General features: G+C 36.9%; 1 protein-coding gene across 2 annotated transcripts; it reads left to right on the top strand.

The window, feature by feature from the left end:
- Window positions 1-6,207: 6,207 nt before the first annotated feature.
- LOC149540876 (putative boron transporter 2) lies at window positions 6,208-13,779 on the top strand. 2 transcript variants are annotated; one of them, XM_089801946.1, is made up of 6 exons: window positions 7,748-7,937; window positions 8,071-8,352; window positions 9,477-9,688; window positions 9,946-10,068; window positions 10,165-10,359; window positions 12,432-13,779. In XM_089801946.1, exons 1-6 carry the CDS (start codon window positions 7,886-7,888, stop codon window positions 13,638-13,640), a joined length of 2,073 nt encoding a protein of 690 aa, XP_089658072.1. In that variant the 5' UTR covers window positions 7,748-7,885; the 3' UTR covers window positions 13,641-13,779. The 2 variants fall into 2 exon arrangements, with proteins under 2 accessions (XP_089658071.1, XP_089658072.1); XM_089801945.1 differs by having other exon boundaries at window positions 6,208-8,352.
- The last annotated feature ends 1,880 nt before the right edge of the window (window positions 13,780-15,659 follow it).

Raw genomic sequence — 15,659 nt, 5'->3', positions numbered from 1 at the left:
GAGTTGGCTAGGTGATCAACCAAGAATGTGGATCCTTGGTAGTAGAAGCGACACAGACATGGCTACTGACAAGGTTGCAAAGTTGGAATCGACGAGGTTGAGGAGCTGGTGTTGACAGAGCTATAGACATGGCAGACATGGTGGGAGGAAACTTACCAGAGGCGGTGTTGGCTTTGCTAGAGTTAGGGTCGCCAATGGGGAGTGGCATAGTGTTGGTGGGATTTGATAGATGACATCCATAGTTTAAAGCTGGTGGGGGTTAAAACATGTTAGGAGGTGTGGGATTAATCCCACATGCACCCTAAATGTGTTTCCCAAGCAAAATAAAATGGTGAAGCCTTAGGGAGTAAAGTGGATTGAGGCTACCGAAAAGTTGAATGTCGCTCACTGGTTGTGGTGTGGTGGGATATTTTGTTGGTTTGTTGTACAATCCACCATATGACTTAGATGTTGCCGGCTGTGGAAATTCTGACTGTGAGAGCCAGGATTTGACCACCCAGTTCCTGCAGTAAAAATTCTTCTCTACAGGCTTGATAGGCCAAAAAAATTTCAAAAAAATAATCCAAGAATTGTAGAGAAATAGAAACAGAAATAAAATATAGATCTGAAAATAAATTACATAGATCTAAAAATGATCATACCAAATTCTGTAAATCAAGCCTTCAGGTGCTAGTTTGCAAAAAAGTTTTGCCTCAAATTTGACTATGGCCTAAGGTAAGCAAATTTATAGTCAAAATTCACCAAATCGATGCTCCGGCCACAATGATGAGGTCTGCTTTGGCTCTAGATGCTCCCAATGATTGCGATACTTCAAATTTGAATTGTGGTCCTCCAAGAGGTAAACCAAAAATGGTCTCTAATGGCTATGTGAAGAGAAGCTCCCTCAGGTCTAATACCATGCAAGAATTTTCCTTAGGGAAAAATCACCCAAGATCATGAAGCTCAAGCACTAGCACAATATGGACCAATAAAGCATGATCAAAATAACAATATGAAATTGAATTTATGTACATGCACACTATGAGTGCTTGAATATAAAGGCATCTAGAATCACTAGGAGTTAGTGAAATGATAAGACTCACAACTAAGCACATGTCCACTAAGAGTGGATTATCCTCCATTGAGCATAGAAGTTAGTGCGATGATGAGAGGATAAGCTTACAAAGGTGTGTCATGTAAAAAGATGTTGTAGACACCATGTGCTTAATTAGAGTGCAAACAACTATGTTGTCTACATGACAACTCAGATAAATATGCAAACTCTTGTGTTGTAGACACCATGTGCTAAATTAGAGTTTCTAACTCCTATATTGTCAACAAGACCACTCATATAAGTATACATACTCCAAGGTATCTAACTAATAAATAATAAAATAATGCATAAACCTAAGTAAACTTAAGTAAAGTGTAATAATAATTAATTATTTACACTAACAGTTATCTATAATCATTTTAAGCCAAAGATGAGTAGATGTTGTTAGACGCCTCATTTCTATTACCAATAACCTTGAATTGTATTTAGGTTAAAGAGTACCCTTGGGATTTGAGTTTGGAGTAGGATGCTATGCATTATATGTAGATTTTTTTATTAAGAACTCTCAAGATTGAACCTATGACTTTAAGGATCACTTCCAAAGTGTGAAGATAAACTAATTCAAATTTCATCATAAGATTTTTAATGCTATGCGGTAGGACAATATGGTTCACTAGGATGCTTAGAAAAACTAGGTAGATTAGGAATATCTCCCTACTTACATTCGAAGGAATATGATACAGTAGGCTCGAGAAGGCTCAAGTGTTTGACATATGTGATAATTTTGCATTAATGGACTATGAAAATGCAAATGAAATTGGGAACTACAATATCTTGGGTTAACTATCAATAAAATATAGTTTTCTACATGCATATGATGACTATAGATTGTCAAACAAATATTGGGACCAAATCTGAAAACTAGAGATTGTATGATCTAATGTACAAAACTAAAATTTGGGCCAAAATAGGAGGTCAAGGGAAATGCACTCACCCTAGAATATGCTATGGGCGTTGGCTTGACAATTTTGATGAAATTAGTTGCAAACTATAGTTTCTCTCTAAATCTATTTGTAGGTCTTCCCTCATGCATGTCTCATGTTCCTGCACATAGGAAAAGAGGGAAAAGGTTATGCAGAAAAAGTCAAGCCTCAATTGTAGAATTAACTATGAAATTGAAATGAATTGTACTTGAAAGAAAAGTGTGTTTCTATGTAGCATATGCTAGATCTGTGGAATAAGATGTCTTACACCTTAATAATGCAATGTCCTTTGAATGTGATTGCAAGTGTTAATGCAATAGCATGACTCCACAAAAACTTGAAAAGAAATCATAAAAGACATGTTTGATTGAAGGTTGTTAAAGCTTTCCATGCTAGGACAAAATGTCTAGAATCCTTGATGCTTGAATGCTTGAGTGCTTGATTACCTTGAATTGAATCTGCTAGTTACTTGATTGAATGGATGGATGGATTTCCAAAATGATGTAGGATACCTTTTTATATACATCGCCTAACCATTTTGGAGTGCAAAACTCAGAGGAGGTTGATGAGGATTTAGAAATCCCACTAAAACCAAATAATTGTCACCCGGTTTAAAATTGCAGCCAATTCTTGGGGTAAGAGGCGACTCTTAGGTCAGGGGTGACCCAAGTTGGCCTTGACCTCCCAGTACAAACCCAAATTTGGACCCGAGGTCCAAATTGGTATGAGTACACAGTAAATATACATGAAATTGAGGTGTGATAAAAAAAAGTACACGAGAGACCACACATGCTAAAATGACACCTAGGTAAGCAAGAATTTGTATAGGAATATTTACAATGCTACAAATACATATACGCAATTACCATCATTTTCAACTAAGATTAGATATCATATTTAAAACAACAAATAGATATCTATCAATCACCAAAATTAGTTAAATATTTTCATTTCTATTAAATTTGAAGATTTCATAATTCTCTTACAATTTATTACAACTCTAAATTAAATTGATGATATTTTATTTATGGATACCATATTATAAATTAGTGCCTTCTAGATTAAATCATTTGCAATATTTTTGAATCAATGTTATGGATCACACTACTATCCATCATATAAATTAAATTATTTTTCTATTGGTTTTGTTATTAGTAATGGTGGGTTTTGAAAGCTTCCATTTTTTTTACAAAGAGGGTCAAGTAAAATAAAAGTGTAGCAAAATAACCTTACTACATCAAGAGACTACTTTTCTAAACTAGGCATAAACAACTAACAACATACTTCAAGGTACAAGGTACAAGCTAAATTGGGAATTTACTCAAAACAAGAATGATTGATGTACTCAAGATGACCACAAGTCAAAATGAATGAATGCCAAACAACATCATAGCCTTGTTAATGCAAGAACCTTGCTTGATGGAACTCTTAAGATTAGAAACCAAACACAAAGCAAGGGAAGGAGCAAGAAGACAACATTTGCTCAATGCTTCCTAGCCTTTGTAAGCTAGGGCAACCCATTTTTTTTACAAAAGTCTAGCTAACTAGTTGCTTTGGGTTGAGGTTTGTCCTATGAAGATAGGCAACGAATACCACTAGAAGAACAAATATTGACAAAGAAAACCTCATTGAAAATATAATCCACATAGTTCAAAATATTAGATTGAAGATTACAATGCATCAACTAGAACTTCTTCCCCTAAATAATTAATTTCCTTTAATTATTCATACAATTCAAATCATCATGACTCATTTTATTGGAACTAAAACAAACTATCAAATAGTCTTCTAAACAACTTGTTAGATCTATATATCCAACTTGAAAATTAAAGTGATCATTAAAAATAACATTTTTAGCACTCCAAAATATGTTTTATTAATGTAATCACTCAATAAATTAAGTCCATTCAAACTAGTGCTAACCAAAATTACTTCCCTCTCCTAATATTTGAGAGCCTAGTCCAAAGAAAGACAATTTCACAAACTTTCCCCTCAAATTAAAACTAAAAAATAATTTAATTATTCAATAAACATAATTTTTAAAAACTCCAAAATAATTTAATTATTCAGTAAACTTAATACTTTAACCACTTTAACCATATAAGTAAGCAATGAAGCTCCGCCTGCCACAAGTATCTAAACGTATTTCACCTTACCTCATACTAATCTACAATATGTTTATAATTTCGACATATACGTTTTCTTTTTTCCCCCACACACCCAGATGGAAGTCACTACTAAGTTATCCCTCTGCGTGTTCTGTGTACCTACAGATACACTCCTTTCAATTCTAACATAAATGCCTTCCTCCTCATAAGCATGACAACATTTAGTGCACTTTTGTGTCTGGATGGTCAGTAGCATGCTCACCAATTAGTAACCAGTTTAGGCAGAAGTCTGGGTGGGATATAAAATTGATCATTTAAAGCCATAAACCGAGTGGTGAAACAGAGTTTTCTTTTTGGGAGACATAAGTACAGCATTGAAAAATTGAGGGACCTGTTGAAATCCCATATAAGAATGAACCGTAGAATACATTGATATCCCAGGGAACTCGAATTTTAATCATGACAATGATATAATTATTGTTTCAATGAGATTGAAGAACTGGATTCAATTCAAGACACTTTATTAGACTGCTTTTTAGACAAACAAATGATATATTATAGTTATAGGATTTGAAATAAAAATAAATTAGAGTTATATAACTTTTGTAGTTATCGTATTAGATTCTTGTATTGTTACATTATAGGGTCTGAATCCTTTCAAAAGTAACATCAAGTCTATAGACTAAAGAGAGGGTCACAAGTAGTGACACTGACAAAAGTATAACAGAAAAGGAAACAATAATAACCAGCGTAACAAAAAAAAGGAAAAAAGAAACAGGTAGGTAAGGCCAAACCAAAATCCCCAGAGGGCCAGCAAGAGCCAGCCACCACAAAGAACAAACCACCAATCGGCAAACCAGCAACTATTAGAACACAACAGCCAACCACGCAACACCCAACACCCGCAGAGACGAAGAAACAACAGACCCTCCTGCTACTTCTCCGATTCTTTGAACTTTTCCAAGTTTTTCATATGATCTATCATTAAAATGAAGAAGATCAAACATTAATGACAAAAATCATGGGCAGTTTAACCTAGAAATACAATCTACTCGAAATAACTTTTTTTTAATATTTTAGAATACATTAGAATCTGTTAATAATATCTGTACTTATCTAAACCTTAACTTTCTATTTTGTGGGTAGTCCAACATCGTTATCCAAAAGCAGCCCATCCAAAGCTGGCTAATGGTTGGTATAAAGTAACACAAAAGTAAAAAGAGATAACTGTTGTCCTGTCACAACTTTTTAAATCCTCAGTCTGGACAAATGATGCACTTGGAATGTGACAAAGCGAATTGGGTAGCCATCAAAATCATTTGGATGAATGAAGAAGAAACACCACTTGATTTAACATTTAGTGACAGAATGACTTGTCTCTGCCATTCACAGGACTTGTTACAACGGCTTCACATTCAAAACAGCACCTCAATCACCATCTTTTTTATTTCTGTTGTTTTAGTAGCCTTCACTTCCATGTGCAGTGGGCCCTGCAACAACAGCCACCGTCTACTAACAGAAATATGGCCTGAAGCAAGAGCCTCCTGTCTTCAACCTTGGACAAAACTCCCCCAAAAGTAACTGAATACAACCCCCAAATAGGACCTACTTTGTTTTGTTAAATAAGTGAATATACATGACGTTCTGCAGTTCTGTCTTTATATAGTGGATTATAACAATTTGAATAAATATACATCTAAATTACAAATTGCATTTGATTAAGCAATCTGCAGTGGATCCACATTGAACTTAGTATGTTTCACATATCATCATCGTGACCAATTATACTCCAAAAATTGTTACTGATATCCCATCCCCATCAGAATTCTTACTAATATCCTTCTATCTTCAAGTAAATGCTACATATCCGCCAACCCAAATCATGTTCCCCACCATTTCTTTATTAATAAAATATATATACAAACAACCAGTGCTCCCCACTACTTGAGCCGTCCCACACTTATTATGAACATATCCATGGAACCACATCATCACACTGGGACACGCTCTCATTGTTATTTTAATCATTTCAGAAGGAGAATCCAATCTCAAGAGTATGTAGAACAGATTGTCTATCACATTACAACTTGAAATGTCTTCTCAGACTTCAAAAAAAACTTCCCTTGGAATTTGGAGTAGCCACTGTCAATCAACAAGCTTCTAAACATTCTACCCATCTTTTGAGATTCAACTGTAAGCCATAAGGTAACTTTACAACCAAAATGCTTTAGCATAAGAAACAGGTGCACCCAATGGTTAATACTACTTTGCTTTAAATTAAGGAAGCAATGTGGATTGCCTACTTAAGTAGTTTCCATAAGCAAAAGAGATTCTTTCTTTCAGTGCTTGGAATTGGTTGTCAAAACAGATGGTGGCGTCAGCTACTGGTTAGTGGCAGTGGCTACTGGAATATTATAGTTTCATCTAATGGTTTTCTTGTAAATTGTGCATAGACAAATAAACCTCTATTTTCTAGGATTCAAGCCCGATTTCCAATGTTCTTCTCCTGATTACACAGACTGACGAAAGCAACAAATATATTCTTTTTCTTTTGGTATTTTTGAGCTTTGCATAAGCTTGGTTCCAACGGTGCTCTCCTGATTATCACTAACAGATTGCTGAAAGCAACATAAATATTATTTTCTCTGGGTATTCTGAGCTTTGAACAACCTTGGGTACTTTTAACTTTTAAAAGTACTGGTTTCAACACCTTCAGCTGGAGTGCACTTTATATCACTTGAGAACGCCGAAAGTAAGTATTATGGACATGGATGATTATACCATTCTCACAAGCTATGGTTGAGTTTCTCAGTAGAAGGGCTACTTGAAGAGTCCCGTGGGATGATTATATTTTGGGGTTATCTATTGTCTATTAGACCAGTTGTACACCATACAATGAGAGATCCAAAGTGTTCATGCAGAGATTATGAATGTGGAAAAACCTAGAAGTTTGCTGTCGGCAAATTAACTTAAAAATGATTTGTGATGATGTATTCTAAGCTTAAAAGATCCTTTTTTGAGGACTTTCGACTTTTTAAATGGTTGAAGAATCGAGCTACTGCAAGTGCAAATGTGGTGTTTTCTTAATGTTTTAGATTCAGCAGCTACCAGTGGTATGGGTACAATGAGGACCTCGAATGTCAAATTAAGGGTTTGAAACCCTGTTAAAAAGAAGAAATCCTCAGGACAGAAGGTTTAATGGACTCTCCTTTAAATCACAGAGTGATGTTACCATTACCTGAGATACAAGTTGCAGATGATCGTACTAGCAGCCTTGAAAGGTCTGATAGTATTCCACTGCATGCATTCCCCCTCCCCTTGCCTTTGGATCACAGGGAAAAGGAAGGTGGAGATGATGAAATAGAGCCAACTCTTTATAAGAAGGTGATCTACATCCCCGACACATCTGAGGCATCTAATAAAGGAAAACAACCTATGAATGATTCCAAAGAGCTTCCACCTTCTTCCAAAACAATGCCAGGCGAAATCTGGGAAGAACACAAGCATGAGCATCATGTAGAAAGCATAAGAAGCAACAACAGAGGTAAAGCATGTTATGAGAGATACATAAAGCATGGCGCTGAAGAATGCCTGACTTCCTATAAAAGGGAATGGACACACTGTTTTGAATTGAGAGTAATTGTTGCATCACATTACCTTCTTTGGGAAAACATTGTTTGGGGAATCCTTATGGGTGCATGGTTGCAGCAACAAACAAAAGGGAAGTTGAGCTCCGTCGAGGTTTTCTCATCTAATCTGTTATGTGGGACAGCATTTGTTCTTCTTGGAGGGCAGGCTCTTGTTGTTGTGGGGGTCAGTGCACCTTCCGTAATCTTCATTATATCTATTTCGAGTGCGGCAAACAGGTTACTAATCGATTTTCTTCCATGGATGGGCTGGGTAGGCATTTGGTGTTCAGCCGTACTGATTATATTAGCAGTTTCAGGTGCTTGCAGGTGTATGCCAACGACAATCACATCTTTCACATGGGAGGCTATTCAGATTTTCACAAGCATGTCTTTCCTATGGCATGCCATGGAAGAGATTGTCCACCTTTTCACCAAGAATATCAAACTGGACACGTCCATGTTGTCTCTATGGCTGGCAACATCTTCGTTTGTGGTGTCTACCTTTCTTAGTAGGGCAGGACGTTTGAAACTTATTAATAAGAAATTGTGTAGAGCTGTAGGCAACTGTGCTCTTCCTATAACCCTTTTGCTCTTCACAGGTATGTTCTTGTTACTCACTATCTTATTGATGCCTCCAATAGTTGTCATTTATCTTTATTATCTATGTTAATGAATGAATGAATGCTTTTAATAACATCTTTGAGACTAAGCAGTCTAAGGGACCAAAGGAACGGAGCACTAAACAATTTCTATATTCCTTTCCATTTCCAATCTTCTACTATATATCTTAACCAAAAATCTAGCAGTTTGGTTGATCTTGTCAACTTCAAATAGGCTATGTATGCTGTCTGCATTCAGGATGATATCATAGTATGTTCAGATGTTGCCATATGCTGTACATTCAAAGAGAAAATGCCATTCCGTTTCAATTGCTCTGTCCTACAAAACATGCAAATCCTCTCCTCCTAAGCCTCTTTGGGCCTTTTTCATCTACCCGTCTAGCATATAAGGTGATGAGATCCTGTCCTTAATTGTGCCACTAACAATCTTGCCTTACCTTTGATAGCAGCCCCTAGATACACTTTCTCACCATGTTCTCCGGTTGAGTTGAATTCTTTAATGTAGTAAGTAATTTTCTACCAGTGTTATTATTAATGTGGCATTCTCAAACTTCTCGGTAACAAACATTTTTATGCTCACATTTGTGTTAGGACACTCATGTAATGTTCAATATAATATATCAATAGTTTCAATTCTTCACAAATTAAGACCTAAAGGGACACCTGGCTGAAAAGCAATGGCTATTCAATGTCTGAGTTTAATAAAGAAAATTAATCTCAGCAACAGAAACAATGTCCTACTGGATTTTGTGTTAGGTGTTGTACACTTAACTAAACCTAAGAAGATTCTTCAAACTTATAGGGTTCCCTACCTCACTGGAGATATTTTTCTGTAGTTTGGTTATCTAATATTTGTTTTTCCTAGTAGACAGCACATTTTATTTTCATTTCTATACATGTACTGTTTTGCTTTCTGATATGTCAATAATTTCTTTAATATTTCTTGTTTGGGTAATCATGTCTATAGCAAAACTTGCAATTTTGGTTCTTGGTCAATTCTTATTACTTCTCAAGATACGCATTTTAAGTTCACGATCAATTTTCATTGCTTCCTTCTCATCCTCGAGCTTGCTTAATCCTTGAATGTTTTTATCATGTCTCAGGTGTGACGTATTTGCCTAAACTAGATCGTCCACAACTTCAAAGAGTTACATTTCCCCTAACTGGATTTCGAACAGATGGAGTGACTGAGCTTGGGAGTTTAGTGAGACTGAAGAGTGTTCCCTTGTGGGGGATTTTTTTGGCAATCATCCCCGGGTTATTGCTTGCGTCCATAATATTTGTGGACCACAATGCTGCTTCCATATTACTGCAAGTAATTTCCATTAATTTTGTATTTTGACCTAGTATGGTTAACCATTTCAAGTTAAATTGTTCAATCTGACATTTTTGTGGTTCTTTTAATACGAGTGTAATCACTTCATTGGTCTCTAGGGCAATATATTGACTGGTGTAATAGACAGAAACACATTGGAAGCCTCTAATTCACTTGCTCAAGACACTAATAGGCACAGAATAGGTAAACAAGGTTGTAAGTTAGTCAAAATTAAAAAAAATTCCATTTCAATGCAGAACGAAATCAACTCGGATTCAAGGAAGAGCAGATCAAGAAGCTGGGATATATGTATCTTGGCCTTTCTTGTTCTAGCGTGTGGGGTATTTGGGCTTCCTTTCTGCTATGGTCTTTTCTTTCAGGTAAAGTGCTCTAAACAAATTAAACATGACACATTTCTGAAATCAGAAAGTTGATGATTAGGGTTTTAAAGATTTTTGCTGCAATGTATGAAACAGAGCCTAAAGCATGTCCAAGTTCTCACACACACCAAAAGCATTGATGTGGAAAGCCAGGAGAGCCAAAATGAGATAAAAGTTCAGCGTATTTCGGGGCTCATTGCATCCTTGTTGTCAGGCCTTGCACTTGTTCCAGGATTAAGTTGGGTCACTGCAAAAATTCCTCTCGCAGTGGTTATTGGCTTGCTTTTACAGGTGGAGTTTAAATAATGCCTTGAACCTGTCCTCATATTTTCTTCAATAACTTCCATAAACTAAGTATGAGCTCAAATGGTACAACCTCATTGTGATCTATTAAATTTTGAATTGATAAAGTAAGAACCCAAACTCAGGACTATTGAAGAATCAAAGCCGAAGATGTATTCTAATTTGAGCCACTTGCCCTTTCATAACTATAGTTTCTCTCGAGCTACATTGCTACACATTAGATCATGAAATACGATCAGCAGGCTGCTTTATCACTGATTTCCTTTCCTTTCCAAGATTACAACCCACATGAAATTTGAACTCCCAGTCCTCCGCTAATCCATGACTGGCTTGATATCATTTCAGAAAACAAATTTAGCTTCGGATTCAAATCCAAGACAAGCAATAATGCTGATGGTTTGTTATTTCACCATTGAGACGCATTCCCTTAAAAACTGAACTTTTCTCTAAAAGTATAAAACTTAGGACCACTGAATACCATAGTTGTTAAAAAAAAGACTGCAGGAATCAGGCAGACCCTCCTATAAAGCATAGTGCGCTAGGAAAACTTTTTCATGTGCATGGCGACGCTGACACAACACGCCCTTCAGTACCACTTGAGCTGGGGGGAATTTGTACCTCATGACTACATGCTTAGCACATTAAGCTCTCGCTAATCGAGACAAGCTCCCAACCCCACTGAATACCATAGCTATCAGATTTGAAAATTTGATTTTTTCAGGATGTCAAAATGAATCAGAAATTACAAATTAGTAATTTAAAAAAGTTTTGGAAAAGTTTCTAGAACAATTGAAAATTCCAAATAAACTTGACAAGTCCATCTGGTCCAAAACACTGGAGTGAACCACATATGTTAATCCTGCTGAACACAACTACTTGGCCGATCTACCATTCAGCTATATGCCTTTCCAGGCTGCCAGGTTTCCCTTCAACTGTGCCCCCAATAATCTTTCATGTCAAGATTGTATGAAACCATAGTGGAAAACATGAATATGGCAGGATGCAGATCCAAAACCAGCAATGTGAGTGAAGTGTTCATACTGTACAGTTGAAGCACAATTGAGGCAGTTACCTTTTCATGACCATGCTTCTCTATATATGGAATGGATTCAAAGGTAAGACTACCAAAAAAACCGACTAATTGTTGTACTATTGACCTACTTTCCGTTTAATGACACATATTACTATTAAGCCATATACCAGCTGTCCTCAAAGCCAAAACATGCCCCGCACCAATTTTACAAAATCAAAAGATGGACAAGTTAGTATTCAAAGTTCTCAAAGGTAAGGCCAACTCAAACGGAAAGTGGGTTGATGCTCTGCCAACTTGCTTTGTGCGATTGTACTACATTAGTTGCACTTTTCCTTTTTAAGCTGCAGGCTAGTTGACTCATAGTTATTCTCAAGTAGGCTAGGTTTAAAATTCATGTTTACCCAATATAAGGAATGGAATATTGTTGTATCATTGAATGTTAGCCCTTTTATGATCAGTATCTTGCTAGCAGTATCCAAGACCACTTATACTTTCAAGTCTGTGCTATTGCCATAATTTCTGCCGAGATTTTATATATATACACATATGTGCTGTAAATTGCTGACAATAAACTTTTTTTATAACATTAAGATACTTTTCTTTTAGAAAGAATTGAAATCTCTAAAATGGTGGACACAAATTTGGGATCACCCAATACATTTACAAACCCTGCAGCACCAGCCTACATATATGTCATGCCTACTTTGGCTCTGATATCATGTTTCAAAGCAGACAGGCTATGAAAAGCAACCAAAAACACCCAATATGGATGATGGACTGCTGTTCAAAATGTGTAATATTATTAATATCTAATAAGGGTGATCAACTGCCTTCTCTACCACTTATGTATTACTTGCACATGTCATCTATTTCTGTTGTATACAGAATTTTCTCCTTCAATATGCTGTTATGTTTTACCCTTTACACTGTTGTATCCTATTAGTAAATTATTTTTCTTTGTCTTATTTTTTAAGTGTTCTCCTAACATTAGCATCTGATTCCTTGTCAAATGGGATTTTGTGTGCAGGTGGCCTTCCAAGCTTTATCAAACTTGCATTTCATGAAGAACACAAGACTATTATTGACAGATCCATATATCTGCTCAGTCAAAGGATCAAGTCATTCCACTTCAATTCCTGTAATAAGACTCTACACTTGTATCCAGTTCACTTGTGCCCTTGTTATCTTTGCTGCAAGCAGGTCACCGGCTGCAATCCTTTTCCCCTTATTCATTCTTCTCATGATATGGATGCGCCATTGGCCACTTCACAACCTCTTCATAAAAAAGGGCCTCAACAAGATTGACAGAAAACTCTTCAACAACCAACCTACATCCATTAAGGCCACAAAACTAAGGCCTAGAAAACACTCTTCTATTGAAGTCATGAATTCACATAACAAGGACAAAAGAAAAGCAATCATGCAGGAAGATGTGCAGGCATCTGATCAATCTCTACCTCAATGGAAGGATCTGCCTGTTCTTCCCACCACAACCAAGCGGAGATTAAGAGAACGAAAAATTCGACGGAACAAACGTCGAAGGAGAACAACAATATCATCTCTCAATCGCCATTCACTTGAAAATCATGAAGAAGATCATTCTCACAGAGTAGTTCTGCCTCTTCCTTGTAGATACCAGCTGAAGAAGCCAGATATAACAAGTTATGAGGGTATAGAAGGAGGAGGAGGAGGATCATCATCATCCTTCATATTTTCCACATCAAAACCAAAATCAATAGTAAAGCAACTATCTCCACAGGTTATACTCAACAAAAGGAAGAAGAATTCAGCCATACAAAATCCAGTAGAAATGCATTCAAATGTACTATATGATCCTCATCCCCTACCCAGTCCAAATCAAGGTACAAGCCTTGGCCTCACAATTGACAATGATAATGAGGTGGTGGTGGACACACAAGGGGCCAGGCCCTACATTTCAAGGCCACCATCTTCTTCTTCATTTGCTTCACCATCATCCTCACAAGCACACATTGATATTATAAATCATAATGCTCATACCAATAATGATATTGATGGTGTTCATGGGATAAGTACATTTCCAAGGCTCACCAAAGAAGATGTTTTTCCAGTTAATAGGAGAAGTGCTCTTCTAGAAGGTAGAATGGAATGCAAGAAGTACAATATTACAAATGGTGTGGAGAGTAGCAAAAGGTCTAGGATGATTCTAAATCAAGGGAGATGGCCATCTAATAAGCCAATGTCCACATTGAACTAAAAGGCCCAAAAAGGAAAAAGTGTTTTGGTTTGCTTTTGGCTTGAATGAAAATTTGTATACTTGAGAAGCTCCATTCTTCAATGGAATTGAATTTTGTAAATTAATAGGAAAGCAATAGAAGTATTGTTGTTGGTGTGAATGTTTTGCTTCTTGATTTGTTATGATGTCATTGATATTCAATGATATATTAGAAATGAGAGTACAAACATATTCAATATACTAAAAAGTATATTTCGAATAATTTCATTAAACTAAAATTGTCGTGCCCATCTAGTTTATTATTTTAATAAATTCATTTCAGAGTGAAATGCAATTAAACATTTTCATACATAAAAAGAACTATAAAGTGCAATTATCTATTCATGCTTCTAATAAGCCAATTTGCAATCAGGAAGGTGATATGTTGGAGGATCCTCATTTGTGGTGTTAAGTGTGATGTTAAGTGAGTGATTTTTTGAAAGGTTTCTCTGGAATTAGTTGCATTCCTCTTAATCAGGAAAGTAATATGTTGAAGAGTCTTTTATTGTACTACTATTAAGTATGAATTCTTTGAATTTTATTGTTTTTGGAAAAATTTAACTTGACACTATTTAGGTGTTTGTTTATTAGGTCTCACAAATGGACATTTGCAATTGCTTTTTCTTTTCCAAGTTTTTCAAAGGAGAATGGTGTACTTTTACTTTCACAGGGCTATTTTTATAAATTCTATTAATTTTCAAAGGTTGTTTTATAAATATTTTGTCTTAATAAATTTAAATTGTATAGAAGGATGTGCAGAGATTGGGGTCCGATCTTCGGTACCATGCCTGCGGGTGACAGTGTTGACGGGTTCCTCCAAGGTGTCACTCTTGGTTGGGGGCAGCTTTCTTTTGAGGGTTGTTGTCTGATTTTTGTGAAGGTTGGTTCCACCCTTCTATGGCTATGGGGAGAGAGGTTTCCCCTAGATTCGTAGCTGGTTGTGATGGTAACATGGGCAAGGGTGGGGGTATTGGATTCCAAAGCTTGTTCAAAGGCTCTCATTCTCCTTGGTTCATCTTACCTTGGAACGACTTTTTTTGGATCTAATCTTTTGGATCCTATGTCTTCCCAAGCTCTGGTAGGGAGTTTAGCTATCTATATGGTACTCCTCGCCTTTATGTTGGTAAAGACTGGGTTGGGATGGTTGCTCACCCCCTCCCTATGCTAGATGGTATGATGGGTTGCTACCTTTGGGGCAATCTTGGGTTGTGGAGGCTCATGCAGCTTGTCTCGCTTGGGCACTACTGGTTTCAAGCATTAGGTTCTTGTACCTTTATGTTGGTTGATCAAGCTTGGGTTCCCCCACTAGTGGGTGGTTGGTGCTTTGTTGGGAAGGCTCTTCATTGTCTTCTCATTATGAGTAAAATGTTGTTACAGAGGTGGTGGGCTTGGATGTTTGTCTCTGCTCCTTCTCGCATGGCTTTTATGGAGGTGAAGCTATCTCCTATTGAGGTGGAGATCTGGTGTGAGTTGCTAGATGTGGAGGAGACTCCTATTGACGGGGTTGGGGTTTGGTGGTTCCATCTTCCTAACCTTGATGTTTTGTTCTTGGTTGGGAGGGCTCTCCATTGTCCTCTCATTATGAGTAAAATGTTGTTACAGAGGTGTTGGACTTGGATTTTTGTCGCCGCTCCTTCTTGCCTAGCTTCTATGGAGGTGAAGCTATCTCCTATTGAGGTGGAGATCTGGTGTGAGTTGTTGGAGACTCCTATGGAGGGGGACATTTTCAAGGGTGTTGCTAGTGATAGGTTGGGGGGCTAGTGGCTCCACCTTCCTAACCTCGATGTGTTGATCTTCTCTCCCCCTATTTCTGCTATGGGGGACCCTTTCACTATTGGGGTGGGAAAGGAGACTATTGTATGGTGGAAGATCTTTGAAAGTGCTGGCCTGAGAAAGGGGCCAAGATGGTTATGGATCTCTAGTTATAACAGAGGAGAAAGGATAGGCAGGTTTTTGCCTTGTTTAGTTGTTCAATTTTTATGGTGATGAAAGGACCTCATT

This window comes from Cupressus sempervirens, chromosome 9, assembly GCF_028749045.1.
Source record: "Cupressus sempervirens isolate cs-2001-9-10 chromosome 9, ASM2874904v1, whole genome shotgun sequence".
NCBI lineage: Eukaryota > Viridiplantae > Streptophyta > Pinopsida > Cupressales > Cupressaceae > Cupressus > Cupressus sempervirens.
Note: the sequence above shows the minus strand (reverse complement) of the source record. Positions and strands in the feature narration are given on the sequence as shown.

What these genes read in the sequence shown, in the direction of transcription:
- LOC149540876 (XM_089801945.1), top strand. Translation starts at nt 7,323, where the DNA reads ATGGACTCTCCTTTAAATCACAGAGTGATGTTACCATTACCTGAGATA. An exon ending in AACCCTTTTGCTCTTCACAG is followed by an intron (nt 8,353 to 9,476) that starts GTATGTTCTTGT and finishes ATCATGTCTCAG; the next exon opens with GTGTGACGTATTTGCCTAAA. An exon ending in TTATTGGCTTGCTTTTACAG is followed by an intron (nt 10,360 to 12,431) that starts GTGGAGTTTAAA and finishes TTTTGTGTGCAG; the next exon opens with GTGGCCTTCCAAGCTTTATC.